This window comes from Oryzias melastigma, linkage group LG2, assembly GCF_002922805.2.
Source record: "Oryzias melastigma strain HK-1 linkage group LG2, ASM292280v2, whole genome shotgun sequence".
In the NCBI taxonomy this organism is placed as follows: Eukaryota; Metazoa; Chordata; class Actinopteri; order Beloniformes; family Adrianichthyidae; genus Oryzias; species Oryzias melastigma.
Window position 1 is genome coordinate 17190274 of NC_050513.1, and position 16275 is coordinate 17206548.

General features: G+C 36.0%; 1 protein-coding gene and 1 long non-coding RNA gene across 2 annotated transcripts; both read right to left on the bottom strand.

Moving 5' to 3' along the window:
• Positions 1-1168: 1168 nt before the first annotated feature.
• Positions 1169-10259, bottom strand: LOC112156791 (zinc finger protein 771-like). The gene is made up of 2 exons (XM_024289156.2): positions 9829-10259; positions 1169-3259 (listed from the first exon to the last, which is right to left on the bottom strand). The coding sequence occupies exons 1-2, from the start codon at positions 9971-9973 to the stop codon at positions 2055-2057; spliced, it is 1350 nt and encodes a 449-aa protein (XP_024144924.1). The 5' UTR covers positions 9974-10259; the 3' UTR covers positions 1169-2054.
• Positions 10260-11983: 1724 nt separating this feature from the next.
• LOC118599569 lies at positions 11984-13835 on the bottom strand. Its single transcript, XR_004948973.1, has 3 exons — positions 13774-13835; positions 13172-13345; positions 11984-12529 (listed from the first exon to the last, which is right to left on the bottom strand). It is a non-coding gene; the product is annotated as an uncharacterized LOC118599569 (long non-coding RNA).
• Positions 13836-16275: the final 2440 nt, after the last annotated feature.

The following is a 16275-nucleotide window of genomic DNA, read 5'->3' on the forward strand; positions in this document are numbered from 1 at the left end:
AATTGTTCTAATTTTTCTATTTGCAATGCTGCTGTAACGCTGAAATTTCCCCACCGTGGGACGAATAAAGGACTATCTTATCTTATCTTATCTTATCTTATCTTATCTGGAGTTTGACAGGTCAGCGCCTCACATCTGCCGATCAGCAACACCCCAAGAAAACCTTTTTCTTCTGGTCTCTTCAGATTCTTCCTTTCAGTCAGGCTTCTGCATTGGACCAATTAGCTTCAGCCTTTCTCTTGAATGTTTCTGCAGGATCTGATCACATGACCTCTGACTCTGTGGCTCCTCCCTCCTCACACTGAGCAGCTGTTTGTGAGGAACATGCAGAGAAGATGAAGCTTCATGTTGATCTTTCCTCTTTAGTCTCCACATCTCAGCTCTTCATCCCGGTTCTGATCCAAACAGGGTTCTGATTTCAAACTTTTCTCTAATTTTTCTGAACTAAAAAAAAAGGGAATTCACAAAAACTCTGATCAAATCATTTCAACTGAATTGAATTTGTAGATGATCAGAATTTTATTATTTAATCCTAGAGCACTATCGCTGGGTGAGTTTTAACCTGAGCAAAAGTATTTACATGATTTTCAATATGTTGCATCTTTGAGTGTCATTGGTCCCTGGGTAAAGTCTCACATGTCCCAGGAATGAGTGGACCAAAGGCCGTCTCCAGTATCATTTTTTTTATTTTGTAGGAATTTTTTGTCCTCAAAATTCCTAATTTTTCTGTACTTTTCAAGCATGTTTTTAGGATCTTCCTATATTTTTCCCCCCATTTTATTTCATAAACCACAGCTAGTTTATCACTTGTCATATTTTGATATACTTTTAATGAGACTTACTTTTTATTGGGTATATCATATTTGGTAAAACTTATCCAGCAAAAGTGATGGTGCAACTTTTTATAGCGAAAGTGTTATAGGGTTAATACATTCCCTTAATAGAATTTTATGTCAAAGAATTATAACATTTTCTAATTACCTCATAATAGCATGCCACTTTCAGTTGGTCTTTCACATAAAAATCCAATTAAATATATTTATTTTGTGGTCATAATGTGAGAAGATGTGGAGAAGTTCAAGGACTATGAATACTTTTGCAAGCCGCTGTTTGCCCTCCATCATGAGAAAAATGCCACAAGAACATGTTCAAAACACCAAAAACATGATTTTCATTGGAGTGGGTCTATAATATATTTTCAAAAATTTGTTTTTCTCACAAAACAGATATTTGCTCACACGAATCATCAAAACATAAAGCATGGTTTACTACTTTTTGAATAGAACAGTAAATATAAAAGTATATCAATATACAAGTATATTAAATACAGTATTAAACAGAAAACAAATTGTTAGAATTAAAGATGTATAAAAATTATTTCCAGTGTTGTCATGGTAACAAACAGACAAAAGACAACATGCTCAGTCTCAGCATAAAAGATGATTGTAAAGAAGACATGATATCACAAAATTCAAAAGTTCTACTAATAAACAAATCAACAAAAATTTAACATTGTGGTTTAACTTTTGCTCAAATAAAATCAAATGAATGAAAAGTCAGAAGATCTAACAGTTGCAATTCAGAACAAAACATTTTTATTTTAAAAGTACATGTAAAATAATTAAATTATAAGAAAAGTTTATTCTTCTTTGGATCTTGATTGTGGTATATAGATGATGAAAACCTAAAAATGGATGTCTCAGTAATTAAAATATATTAGAATGTTTAATGTAAGGATGTTGCTATATCCCTTTGGATCTGCTAATGGAATTACTGCATCGATGCACAGTGGTGTAGAGGTCATCAGCCTGTGGCTCTGTACACATTAAAGTTCAAGTTACTTTGATAGCTGACTTAAAGTCATTTTCATCATTGAGTCTGGTGTCTCATCTTCCTCTTGATAACGATTCTTTTTTTATCATAATCAGAATTAAAAATACTACTGTATAAGATTTATTTTTTCACAATGTCACCGTTCCTATGCAAACTCTTGTCTTTTACTGAACAAGTCTTCTGCTATGAGTTTTCCCAGTGTTTTCTCTGATTGGTGTGATCTAATCATTATTAAATTGATGACAAAAAAAAGGCTCCTCTTTTATGTGGATTCTCATGTGGCGAATGAGATGAGATTTTTGTATAAAACTCCTATCACACTCTTGACAAGAAAAGGGCTTTTCTCCCGTGTGGGTCCTAATATGTCTCTTCAGAATGCATTTTGTACTAAATTTTTTACCACAATGACAAGAAAAGGGCTTTTCTCCTGTATGAGTTCTCATGTGTTTTTCGAGGTCACATTTTTCACTAAAACTTTTATTACAATCTTTACAAGAATAGGGCCTCTCTCCTGTGTGAGTTCTCATGTGTCTTTTGAGATTAGATATTTGATTAAAACTTAAATCGCATTCCTTACAAGAAAAAGGCTTTTCACGTGTGTGAGTTCTGATGTGTGTTTTGAGATTAGATGTTTGGCTAAAACTTTTATGGCATGCTTTACAAATATAAGGCTTTTCTCCTGTGTGAGTTCTCATGTGATATTTGAGCAGAGACCAGCATTTATAACTTTTTCCACATTCTTGACAGGTATAATGTCTTTTACTAGCCTCAGTTCTCATGTTGGGGTTATGAGCAACTCTTGAGCGTTTACCAGAGTTTAGATAAGAACGTCTCTTTTCTTTTGGGGATGGTTTGCATTTCTTAACCAAAGATGCCTTATTTGATTTTTTTCTAACATAGTAGTCACACTGACTTTCTGACATGTCAGAGCTATCCACATTTTGCTCATGACTTCTGTTTTTTCTCTTCCTCTGATCTCTGTTCTCTGGGTCTGTCTCTTCATCTGTAGTTGATGATGATTCTTCATGTTGATTTCCTTCTTCATCCTGACTCTTAGTCCCATTAAAGCTCTGCTGATTGTTTAGATCTGCTTCATTGTGAACATGTTCCTCATAAGTAGGAAACTCCATCGAGGTATCAGTCTCCTGCTTCAGATCAAGCTGCTCTACATTTTGACTGATGGAGAACCATTCTTGCTCCTCTTTAATCTGCAGAGGTTCTTGTTCCTGCTCCTCCTTAACCTGGAGAGGTTCTTGTTTAATCGGCAAAGGTTCAGTTTCATCCTGTTGCTCTTTAATCTGTAGAGGTTTTGGTTCTTCCTGTTCCTCTTTAGACCATGGAAGTCCTGGTTCTTCCCGTTCCACTCTGAAGTTCCTCTGCTGGTTGCAGTGATCTTCCTCTTCCGTCATATAATGCTGGGGGAGGACTGCAGGGACACAAACACAAGAAGAAACCATTTTAGTTGTTTTTAAAGACAGTCCCTCAAGGAATTTGCAATATTGTGATTGTGAAGACGTTTTTTTTTTTAAACTTGTTTTAGCCTTCTCACTGTTTCCTATTCAAGACAGGTGTGAATGCTCATTACATGGAACTTTTTCTCTATAGGAAATAAGTCTATCGTAATAGACTTTTATTTTTGAAGGGTCTGAAATTAACACTCACCAGTTGCGAGCATTTTCTCCTCTTTGGCGAGTAAAAGTTAAGAAGGTTTTTAATATTTAGATGCTTGAATCTAAGTAGTTATGTTTATTAGCTCCTTTTGGGGGGAATTTTCTTTCTCTTCCACTACTGTCTGAACACGAGGTAGACAAACACACGCAACACCAGAAATAAAATCCCCACCCCTGCAGCCACTTCACTTGTGTAGCATTTAGTTTGGCTGATGAAACAGTGGAACATGCAGTGATTTTTTTAACTGCATCCTGTTAGAACTGGAGGATAAAGCTGCTGTTTTTCATTATGTTTTAATATAAAACGTGATCACTAGCAAAAGGTTTCCCTCTCTTTCCAGCTCTGTTGGTGTGTTGTTATGGTACCCAAGTCTTCTCACTACTGACCGGATTGAAAACATGGAAAAAAACAGACAAAAACCGACGCGTCAGCTGTTAAATTAGTTGTCGACCATTTTAATAGTTGACATTGTTGCGACTAATCTACTAATGGCGGCAGTCCTTGAGCTAATGAACATAATCAGATGCAAACATTTACTTGTCATGTGGTGACTGTTACGGCTCTGGGCCGTGTGCTTTGTTACTACTGCTTATCCCTCTTCTCCTCTTCCTCTACAGACGCAGGTGCTTGGTAAGAAAAGGATAAAAGATCCACTGGGGAGGTGCTGAAGAGGGGCTCTTGTTCTGCCACGCTCTCCCGTTGGGTTCCGGGTCACGCCCAGTTTACGCCGCTGCACTGCTGTGCTCGCTGTGCTCTATGGCATTGGGTTTTTCTTATACATATAAAAGTGTTTTGACTACTAAAACCGGTTCCATCCCCCCATTTCTTTGTTACGGTCTACAGCCAATTGTAACAGCGACCAACTCTAACTTTTACTCGTCAAAGAGGAGAAAACTGGCGAGTGTCAATTTAGGACCCTTCATAATAAAAGTCAATTGCAATATACTCATTCCTCTATTGAGCAACAGCTCTATCATGACCCAGCTCTAGGGTGCATGTTGGGTAGTTTTGCTCTGATGTCACATGTCAATCATAAAAATATCATGAGAAGGGGGCGGCTGCAAGACGAGAGCAACTAGAAATTAGGTACTGCACTGATTGCTTGTCCCAAAATGACTACAAAACAATGCATTGTGGGAAACTGTCCTGACAGTTCTTGTAGTTAATGTGAATCTGATCAGATGTGACTGGCCCTCAAAGAAGGAAATGTTTGTATTTTGTAACTCTTCAAGCAAAAAGCGAATCACTGATGAAGAAATAAGCTTCTTTTTCAAATCTTTTTCCATAGAAATAGTTGTGGTCATTGAAATCAACATCACTCAGATTATTTTATCATTAGAAGCTATTTTACTTAAAACATTCAATCATTTTAGTTTTTCTTCCGATAATCATTTTGGTTAATGCAAAACGTGGTTATATGTTTTATTGTTGCCCTTAAAGGTGAACTAGTTTTTATATTTATTTATTTCTCTGCGACAGTGCAGATTGTGGTGTAAATTTTCACGCTTTTTTTTTAAAATAACGTTCAAGTTATTAGACTTAATTAGTCCAAATCCGTTTAAAACAGACTAAGAACTGTCAGGAACAGCAGTTTAGATTAACTTTGATGCTTTTCTAATTTTAGTCAATATTTTTTGTATAAATTTTTGCATTTTTCTTTAATAGTGTTTAAGTTATTAGACCAAATCGGCCCAAATCACTTTAAAATATTACAACTAACAAATAACAATCAGGAACAGCAGTTTAAATTAGCTTTAAAGGCTTTTTCTAATTTGAGTCGATTTTTTTAGTGTAAGCTTTCACGTTTTTTTAAATAACTAAGTTATTAGACCTAATCGGTCCAAATCCCTTTAGAATATTACAGCTAACAAATAACTACCAGGAACACTGACTTAGAATAGCTTTTGATGGTTTTTCTAATTATTGTCAATTTTAGTGTAAATGTTTAAGTTTTTCTTCAATAGCTTTTGAGTTATTAGACCTAATCCGTCCAAATCCCTTTAGATTAGAAAAACTGACTAAGAACTATCTAGAGCAGCAGTTTCGATAAGCTTTTGATGCTTTTTCTAATTTTAGTCAATATTTTTAGTGTAAATGTTTGTGTTATTCCTTAATAGCGTTTCACTTATTAGACCTAATCAGTCCAAATCACTTTAAAATATTTTTTCTAACTTTAGTAAGTTTTTTTAGTGTAAAATTTCAAGCTTTTCTTTTAAAATAGCTTTTAAGATTTTAGACCTAATGAGTCCAAATCAATTTAGAATAGTACAACTAACAAATAACTACCAGGAACAACAGTTTAGGTTACCTCTTGATGCTTTTATTAATTTTAGTCAATTCGATTTTCAGTCTAAATTTTTTTAATTTTCTTCAAAAGCTTTAAAGTTTGTAGACTATTTTGGTCCAAAAAACTTTAGAATATTACAATTAACAAATAAATATCTAGAACAGCACTTTAGATTAGCTTTTGAAGCTTTTTTCTAATTTTTGACAATTTCTTTTTGTTAGTTTTTTTTTAAAATAACTTTTAAGTTATTAGACCTAATCGGTCCAAATCCCTTAAGAATAGCAAAACTGTCTAAGACCTATCTGGAACAGCAATTTAGATTCGCTTTTGATGCTTTTTCTAATTTTTGTCAATTTTTACTGTACATTTTCACTTTTTTTTTTAAAATAGTTTTTAAGTTATTAGACCTAATCGGTCCAAATCACTTTGGAATAATACAACTGACTAAGAACTACCAGGAACAGCAGTTTAGTTTAATTTTTACGGCTAGTTCTGCATTAGGGCTGCCACGATTAGTCGACTAATCGACGTCTAATCGACTATTAAAATAGTCGACAATTAATTTAATAGTCGATTATTCTTTATTTTATAATATATGGAGTCAGAGTTTAGTAAAGTTGAAAGTTATCATGGTATTCTGTTAGCTTTTTGGACTATTTTGTCATTTATTAAGTTTTTTTAGGCTAATTTGGAGTTTAGCTTAAATTCAGATGCATGCTAGCTATTTTAACTAATTTAGATTTTTTTTCAGTTTTTTATGCTAATTTGGAGTTCAGCTATATTTCAGCTGCATGCTGTTTTGGCTAAATTTTGTTTTGTTTTTTTTTGTTTCTAGGCTATTTTGGAGTTTAGCTTATATTTCAGCTGCATGCTAGTTGTTTTGGCCAACTTAGGCTTTTTTCAGTTTTTAGGCTAATATGGCATTTAACCATTATTTTAGCTGTTTATCAGCCTAGCATTATTGCAGGTAATGCTGTATATCTAATTTTTAGTTAGTTTAAAGCTAAGACGCTTTACATCCAGTTTGCCCATCACCCGATTAGTCGAAAAAATAAATCGGTGATTAGACGACTTAAAATAATCGTGTGTGGCAGCACTAAATTCTAATCATATAATATTTAAAGCGGGAACATTCACAATGTTCCTCAATAATAATAAATGATCTGACATATAATGTAAAATGAATTTAAATATAGCATTGTGAATTTATATTTCCACATTTAATACTCTTTGAAGTGAGAAAGTCATTTCATTTACTATGGATTTTGGTTCTTTACAGGTAAACCTTAAGATGTATTTTATTATAGTAACAACATTATTGATGATTTTATCTGATGCTAGAAATTGTGTTTTCAAGGCTATTTCTAATTGTAGTCATTTTTTTGTGTAAATGTTGACTTTTTTTTTTTTTATAACTAAAGTTATTGGACCTAATCCGTCCAAATCATTTTAGAATAGTAAAAATGACCAAGAACTATCTGGAACTGAAGTTTAGATTAGCTTTTGATGTTTTTTTTTCTAATTTAAGTGTTTTTTTAATTGTACATTTCAAGTTTTTCTTCAATAGCCTTTAAGTTTTTGAAAACAATTAACTCCAAATCACTTTAGAATAGTAAAACCGACTAATAACTGTCCGTAACAGCAGTTTAGATTAGCTTTTGATGCCTTTTCTAAGTATAGTCAATTTTCTAGTGTAAATGTTTTGCTTATTTTTGTAGCATCGACTTAAGGACTCACGGTAAGTCATTCACTGAGGAGGCTGCAGTAGCTCAAGCTGGAAGTGAACAAGGCCAGGTGTACAGAATTAGTCGACAAGTGTGTGTAAAACACAACTTCACTGTTAGTCCGCTGATTAAAGACAAACAGGGGAAGCTTCTCACGACAGAAGCAGAACAAGATGCATGCTGGGATAAACATTTCAGGACATTTTGAACTGAGATCCAGCAATAGAAAGAACAGATATCCCAGAGAGATTGAAAGACTTGGAGATTAACACCAACATATCCGTCAAGTAGAAAATGGTTTAGTCATGACAATTTCAACTCAGAGATGTTCAAGACCGACCTAGAGACAGCAACTAGGGCTGGGAATCTCAGGGTAACTCACAATACGATGCAATTCACAATTAATGACTCACCATACAGAGAGTATCTCGATATACCAAACATTGCAATAATCAATATATTACCTTGGTAATCTATGATAGATAACTATTTTTGAAATGCATCTTTTTATTTTATTCAAAACTTTTTTTAAGAACAATTTAAAACAATATTTTCACTAAACACCATTTCTAGCATCAAATAAAATCATCAATAATGTCATTACAATAATAAAATACATCTTAAGTTGTAACTGTAGTTAAGAACCAAAAATAAGTAAATGAAATGACCTTCTCACTTCAAAGAGCATTAAATATAGAAATATAAATTCACAATGCTGCATTTAAATTAACTTTACATTTTATGTCAGATAATTTATTATTATTTTATTTTATTATGTTATTCTAAAGTGATTTGGAGCGATTAGATCCAATAACCTAAAAGCTTTAGAAGTAAAAATGCAAAAAATGTACACTAACAAATTGACTAGAATTATAATAAGTATCAAAAGCTAATGTAAACGGCTGTTCCTGATGGTTTTTAGTCAGCTGTACTATTCTAAAGTGATTTGAACCAATTACGTCTAAAAACGTAAACATTTTTTTTAAGTTAAAATTTACACAAAAAAATGTCTAAACTTAGAAAAAGAATCAAAATCTAATCTAAACTGCTGTTCCTCAAAAGTTGTTAGTTTTACTATTCTAAAGTGATTTGAACGGATTTGGTCCAATAACATGAAAGCTTTTGAAGGAAAATGCAGCGAAATAAATAAACTGAAATAATAGTTCACCTTTAAGGGCAACAATAAGACACATAACCACAGATGATTTGTGCTCCATGAACTCGTGAATTCCTTTTGTTGCATAAATGCAAATCTCTGTCTGATGTTTTGCATTAACGAAAATGATTATTGGAAGAAAAACTAAATGATTTAATGTTTCAAGTAAAATAGCTTCTAATGATAAAGTAATCTGAGAGATGTTGATTTCAATGACCACAACCATTTCTATGGAAAGAGATTTAAAAAAAAAAAAAAAAAGCTAATTTCTTCAACAGTGATTCACTTTTTGCTTGAAGAGTTAAAAAATACAAACATTTCTTTCTGTGAGGGCCAGTCACATCTGATCATTCTGATAGTTATTTGTCACTTGTAATGTTTTAAAGTGATTTGGACCGATTAGGTCTAATAACTTAAATGCTGGAAAAACGCAAACATTTATACTAAAAATATTAACTAAAATAAGAGAAAGCATCAAAAGCTAATCTGCTGTTCCAGATGGTTCTTAGTCAATTTTACTATTCTAAAGAGATTTGGACCGATTTGGTCTAATAACTTAAGAGCTATTGAAGAAACATTCTGTCATTTGTTGACGGTCCCTAAATATGAACAAAGTGAATGTCTGTTGACTATATCCAACCTAAAACTAACTTCACAACGGGGAGGAAATTTTCAAATAATGCAAAGTCTAAAGCTACCATTAACATTAAATAGACTACGATATCAGCCTAAACCTTTACTATTGAGAGTAAACTCACTCAGATCTTGTTCAAATGTTTACTAGAAGTTCTCTTTTATCAGCTAACAGCAATAATTTACTAGTGAAAAGTCACATTCTTGTTTTTCCAGCTCTGTTTTTTGCCATTGTAACACAGCAGTCAGTAGAACAGACATCTATACCATTCCAATATGGCGTCCGACTTTGCAAATGCAACAAGCTAGCATGTCATCTCTAGTGATGTAACTCACTGTCGCCAACGATCCAGGCGAGGCGCAAGTCATCACAAACACAAGCCCAAGCTAACAATAGTGGCGAAACTAAAACAGCTTTGATATCGGAGGAATCCAACCGCACAGCTTGGAACCAGACGGCAGCTCAGACGAGGAACACAAAGACGTTCATGGTGTTTGTCTGCGGGTGGATGTAGTGAACATACCCGCAACGTGGAGCTGAAGCTGCGGGTTCCAGCTGGAACCCACCAGTCTGCTCTGACCACAGAGCTCCTCCTCGTTCTGGACGATGGTTCCTTCAGCAGCAGAAAGTTGTTCTCTGTCAGAATCTTCCTGAGGTTCTGAAGACATGGTTCCTGCAGCTGCAGAAGATCTTCAGCTCCAACAAACACCAAAGTCCTCTGAACAGCAGCAGCTCCGATCATCTGCTAGTCTCACAATCACAGCCACGTTGTCTTTACGTTCAACACGCATTCACTCATTTACGACACTTTAGCTAAAGGGGATTGTTCGGAACCGAACCACGTATCGTCCTTTCTGTCCACAAACCTCACAAACGTCCCAACGAAACACCGCCGTCCTCTGAACACAAGCTAACGCTGCTAGCGCCTCGCGCTGTTTACTTCCGGGTCACGTGCACGAACTTTATTTAAAAAGAAACATAAACACTGCATAACTGGGTCTCAGTGTGGTTCAAATAATTTTAGAAATAGTTTTGAGTCAGAAAATGATAAATAAAAGAACCCCTAAATGAAAAATAATGCCGTTTCTGATCAATTTTACAAGAGCTGATATGACGTCATCTTTCTGTAACCAATCACAATGTTCAGATTTGACTACAAATCACATCTTAGACTAAAAAATACGTAATCATAAAACTATAGTCAAGTATCACGGAATCTATTACGTGAACAAAGAAACACAAATTGAAAAGGAAAAATTAAAGCAAAAATATTCAAAAAATGTTTGTAAAGAGAGTATGTATGACTTAACATTCAACTATAAAGAAAAGCATTAAATGTGAAATAATTATAAAGTTGAAAGAATCTTAGAAAAAATACTCAATTTAAATAATTATTGATTATTGATTTATTTTAGGTTTGCGCTCAGTAATATCAAATATTATTTAGTTGGAAAAATATTATTTACTTTTTTTTTCCTTGTAGGGATGACTGCAATTCTGGAGCCACTTACTGTATATATTCTATAATATAATCACTAGGATGAGCTCAAAAGCTTAAGATGAAGGAGTTATTTTTTTTGTGTGAAAATTTATATTCCTGATCCTCACATGCAGTTACTGCATGTCTAAAAAATATCCTGATAATCTCAGAGGATAATTATCATCCAGTACAGGTGTTTATCGAGCCTGGCAAATTCTGGAAGATGCCCTCTAACACTTGACTGGTGAAGGAAGAACCTCACATTTGTGGTTTAAAGGCACAGAAAAAAAGAGTGACTCTTTTTTTTCTGTGCCTTTAAAGTATGCAGTATTTTGTTTTGAATTTTTAAATAGCTTTACGTTGAGCAACACTCCAAATTATTTAATACATGTTTACAAAACCTGATCAGAAGTGTTTTTTTCATTATTTACTTTTTTATTCAAACACAATGAAAATAAACATAAGAATTACAAAAATAGAAATATAAGAATTAAAAAAATCTAAAAATACAAATATACAAGTAAAGCAAACAATATGCTTGAAAAGGAGTGGGTAGAAGAAAACTCTCGTGTGGTCCCATCCCTTTTCACAACACCTTTTGTTCATCTATTTACAGTTTTTTGAAGAGTTTGGATTAGTAATGGACATTGAGGTGTGTCGACGAGTCAAAGATAGAGTGAAGACAAAATCAATCTCAAACACAGTATTGATTCAAAAGAGCATTTAGTAGGTCCAAACAGGCTGCAGGAATTTGACTGACAGCTTTCACTTTGAACCTTTAGACACTAAGATGCAGTTCTGGAAACAGCCAGCAGGTGTCTCCCTTCTCCCTCCTGCTTCAATGCAGTTAGTGTTGTTGCAGCAGCTGCATCAAAGTGATTCTCTGTCATTCCTCACTAACATCCACTCTGTTCATTCATGTCCTCTGGAGAAAACAGGCTTTATGCTCAGAAAGTTTTTGCTTGTTTCTCACGTTCTAGAAAATGATGATATTAAACTGGATTTAGATTAAACTTTTTTAAAAGCTGCAGCTAAAAATGCAGACAGCATGAAAAATAGCAGTTTTACAGACAAAACACTAAAGAGAGTTCAATGATAAAAGTGTGAAAAACATCAATCAAACCAAAACTTTGAGTCTTTCAAACTGCATGAGTCAATATTTTATCATCAACAGAACAGAGATTATATGAAAATAATTCAACTAAGAGACTCTATTTCATTAACTGAGCTCAGATTGGATTTATGCAGTATCATGTATTCCAGAGTTGTGGTTTAAATGTCTTTCCATGTTACAGAGACAGAAAAGGGAACCGTTCTGTCTGATCAGTGATTCACTCAGTCCTCAGTTGGTCCAGTCACAAACTTACGTCTACTATCAATAGTATTGTATATAAAATATAAAAGTAGTGAAATAAAAAAAAAAAAACTGTTTTCAGGTCTATATTCTTCATATCCTGGAGCTGCTGAATATCTGAATCCAACTGATGTTTCAAATCAACATTCCAAGTTAGAATGAGAAGATGAAGTGCAGTTCTCCATCAGTCCACTGGGGGAGCTCCAGCACAACAACTGTCCACTTGATGCTGAGAGAGACAGTGGAGCTGATCTCAGATCAGTTCATGCTGCAGCTCTGACACTCATCTCCACTTCCTCTGATTCCTCCATCACTCTGCTCTCCACCTACTCTGCAGGCCCACCATCCAGTCCCAAGATCTCTGCAGACTACAAATCTGTTCCCTCTACCCTGTAAGAAAAAATAAATAATGGAAATTGTTAGCGGCTGGATGGCTCAGTGGGCTAATAATAAGATTTGCACGTATCCACTGATCTCCATCCAGATTGGGTCCTTAGGCAAGACCCTTGACGCTGCTGCCTAACAGGGGCCTCTGGGCCCTTCATTACAAGGTTGTGTCAGGAAGGGCATCCGGTGTAAAAACTCTAATGCAAAACAGTGGGTGGTGTGCTGCTGTGGCAACCCCAAAATGGGATAAGCCGAAAGGTGAAGAAGAAGTTAGATGAATAACCCACTGCCCAAAGAGTCAAGGATCTCTTCTTTTTATTATTATTTTTTGTTTGTTTGTTTGTTTGTTTTTTATTAAAAAAAAGAGTCTCCTGATTCTGGACTGTCAGTCAGTGATGCAGCACAGCAGCAGAAAGAGCAGCAGGAGCTTCAGTTCTGTTCAGAGCAGCAGCTTCCTGTCATCTTCACCTGTTGGAGCTTCTGCTGCTCTGATTGGCTGACTGTTGTCCTGAAGCCTGTCATCATTCTCCTCAGAGCTTCACTGAGAAGCTGCAGCTTCACAGGAAACTCTGCATCTTTGCTCTCAGACTAACTTTAGGACCAAACATCTGGAAGCAGCTGGACTGACTCCAACCTTCTACTGACCTCAGAGTCTGCAGTTTGGAGTTTGGACTCTCCACCAGACCATGAAGCTGAAGAACATCAGAAGCCTGCAAGTTGTTCCCTCTCAGGTCCAGGTCTGTCAGTTGGGACAGGTTGGACTTCAGAGCTGTGACCAGAGCATCACAGCTGATCTTTGACAAACTGCAGAACATTAACCTGAATACAGAAAATAGAGTTTAGTTTAAAGACAAAGTTCATGTTTTTCATCCTTCAGTTCTTCTAAAGAGTCCAGAGCTGAAGAAGATCAGAAAGTTTGGAAAAAGTCCAAAGATGTGAATCAACAGCAGCAGATCAGAAGAGTCCAGCAGAAGCAGAGAAGAAGAACATTCAGGAACATTCAGGACAACATGCAGCTGCTTCAGTAAAGAAGTCCAGATGTGTGAAAGTCAAACATCAGCCTGTGGCTGCATCTAAACCAACTGATGTTTCTGCACAAACAGCAGAAAAAGTTCACTTCCTCTTTCTGCTCAGCTCTTCTCCAAACAGCATGCAGAAGGAGAACATCAGTCTCATGTCTGCATCTTAGTGTCAACACAACTTTGTTATCACACTGATCTGAACACAACTGAAACATGGAGTCTAACCTCAGAGTCTGCAGTCTGCAGTTTGGGTTCTCCAGAAAACCACACAGATGAAGAAATCCTAAATCCTTTATTTTGTTCCCACTCAGGTCCAGTTCTGTCAGATTTGACGGGTTGTTCTTCAGAACTGAGCCAAGAGCTTCACAGCTGATCTCTGACAAACTGCAGATCTCCAACCTGAAAGCAGACAGAAAGGCCTGTTAAGAAGCAGTGATTAAAGTTGGAATTCCAGTTTGGTTGGGGCTCAGAGAAGCTTTCAGCAGCAGGTCTGAACCGGAAGCGCCTCCGGACCAACAAACAACTAAGTAGTTTGCTTGGAAACAACACTGACTTCAAAGTAGAACATTATCAAGCTGTACAAGGTCACAACATGAGAGTTTCAGCTGACAAAGGAATATGAACTATAAGAACTAGTATTCCAGTGAGTTAAGCTCAATTTGTCAGAAAGAGTCAGTTTGAAACTGCAGCTGTTCTGTGAAATAGGAAATAATGTTAGGATTTTATCAGAGGTGCACATGTGTTTGAACATATTTCAGTGATTATTAAAGGAACAAATGAAATCAGGAACTTTTATAAAGTTAAAGAAACGTTCCAATTTACTAAAGATTTATGACTTTAGAAATGTGATTTTAGCTATCCTTTTGAAATTCATTATGTCTGGGAAAGGCAGGCTGTGCAGATAAACAGTTAAAAGTCTTTAGTTCTCCTTTGAAAGCATTAACAGACGTCTCTAAATGTAAACAACCCTTAAAAAACATCAGGATCAAGTTGCCCAAAATGTCTGAATGTGGTCCTGCAGAGGAGCTGCTGATGGTTCTGCTGTTACTTTGAGTGTTTCAGCTGATTCAGTTCTGGAGCTTCTAAAGAACTATTGTGTGTTTTCACATATACAGTTCTAATTCTGTTACTAGTCATTTTTTGTACAGCATTACGTTACTGAATATTCATTCTATCGGGAGATTACAGAGATTCTAATGTCAAATTACATAAGTGGATTCTGGTAGAGTCGACTTTGTTTGCTGCTCTCAGTTCCTTTTTCTCATCCCAGAAATCCTTTTCTCTCTTCTTTAGTTTGTTGGTTAACTGGTCTACAGTCTAACTGCAGTTGTATCCTGACTGATCTGCTATGAAAATGGCTTTTAATGGATGGCTCTATCTAACAGGTGCTCCACCTTAGATAGCTCTAGTGTTCATCTGACAATACCAGTGTTTTTATTTTGATTCTTTCAAGGTCGGATTTAGAAAATTTGAAGTTAATATATTTAATGGCTCTAATGAAAATAATGTGTGCTTGTGAAGGATTATTCAGTGGTTGAAGCACTGCCTCTGGTGGTCAGGAGGGATGAAACAGAACACAGAGAACATGAACTTATCCCAGATATAAAAACCTGGATGGACTTTTCATCCGTCCATTCTGTCCCTTTCAGGATCATAGGGCTGCCAGAGCCTAATCCGATCACTCCTGGGTGAAGGGAGGGTAAACCAATGACAGGTCAATAATCTGTCAAAGTGGATGGAGTTTTTTTTCTGGTGTCAAAATAAAATGGGTGTGGTCTATGCAATAGTCCTCTGTGATTTATTCCTGACAACTATATGAGACTTCTCAAGAAACAAAGAAAACCCAAAAGAAACTGTCCAAAAGAATTAAAACTTTAGTGAAAGCTGACCTGAGACTCTCCAGTTTACAGTGTGGACCATTTAGTCCAGCAGACAGCAGCTTCACTCCTGAATCCTGCAGCTTGTTGTTACTCAGGTCCAGATATCTGAGTCTGGAAGACTTAGAGCCAAGAATGGAAGTCAGAGCTGCACAGCTTCTCTCTGACAGGTTACAGTCACTCAGACTGAAGAAAACAAAGACAGACAGCAGTTATTAAAACTTTTGTTTTTCACTCAAATTCATTTGTTCACTGAAGGTGATTTTTATGAGAGTTCTTACAGAGCTTTGTTGGAGGCTTTGATCACTGGGAGCAGCCTCAGAAGAGCCTCCTCTGAAGCAGAGTATTTATGAAGGTCAAACACTTCCAGATATTTCTCTGATGACAGTAAAATGAAGACCAGAGCAGACCACTGAGCAGGAGACAGTTTGTCTGTGGAGAGACGTCCTGACCTCAGGAACTGTTGGATCTCCTCCACTAGAGAACCATCATTCAGTTCATTCAGACAGTGGAACAGGTTGATGCTTTTCTCTGCAGACAGATCCTCACTGATCTTCTCCTTGATGAACTGGACTGTTTCCTGATTGGTCTGTGAGCTACTTCCTGTCTGAGTCATCAGACCTCGTAGGAGACTCTGATTGGTCTGGAGTGAAAGACCCAGGAGGAAGCGGAGGAACAAGTCCAGGTGTCCGTTTGGACTCTGTAAGGCCTTCTTCACAGCACTCTGATAGAAATGGACTGGACTGTTTTCAAAAAGAAAAGAAAACCAAGACTTTTTCTGTTCTTCCTCCATGAGGTTGAGTCCAGAGTTGATGAAGGTCAGGTGGACATGAAGAGCAGCCAGAAACTC

Bases quoted from the DNA above. Each gene is read 5' to 3' on its own strand.
- LOC112156791 (XM_024289156.2), bottom strand. From the start codon at position 9,973: ATGTCTTCAGAACCTCAGGAAGATTCTGACAGAGAACAACTTTCTGCT. The intron at 3,260-9,828 runs GTATGTTCACTA...GTGTCCCTGCAG, and splicing joins GCTTCAGCTCCACGTTGCGG to TCCTCCCCCAGCATTATATG.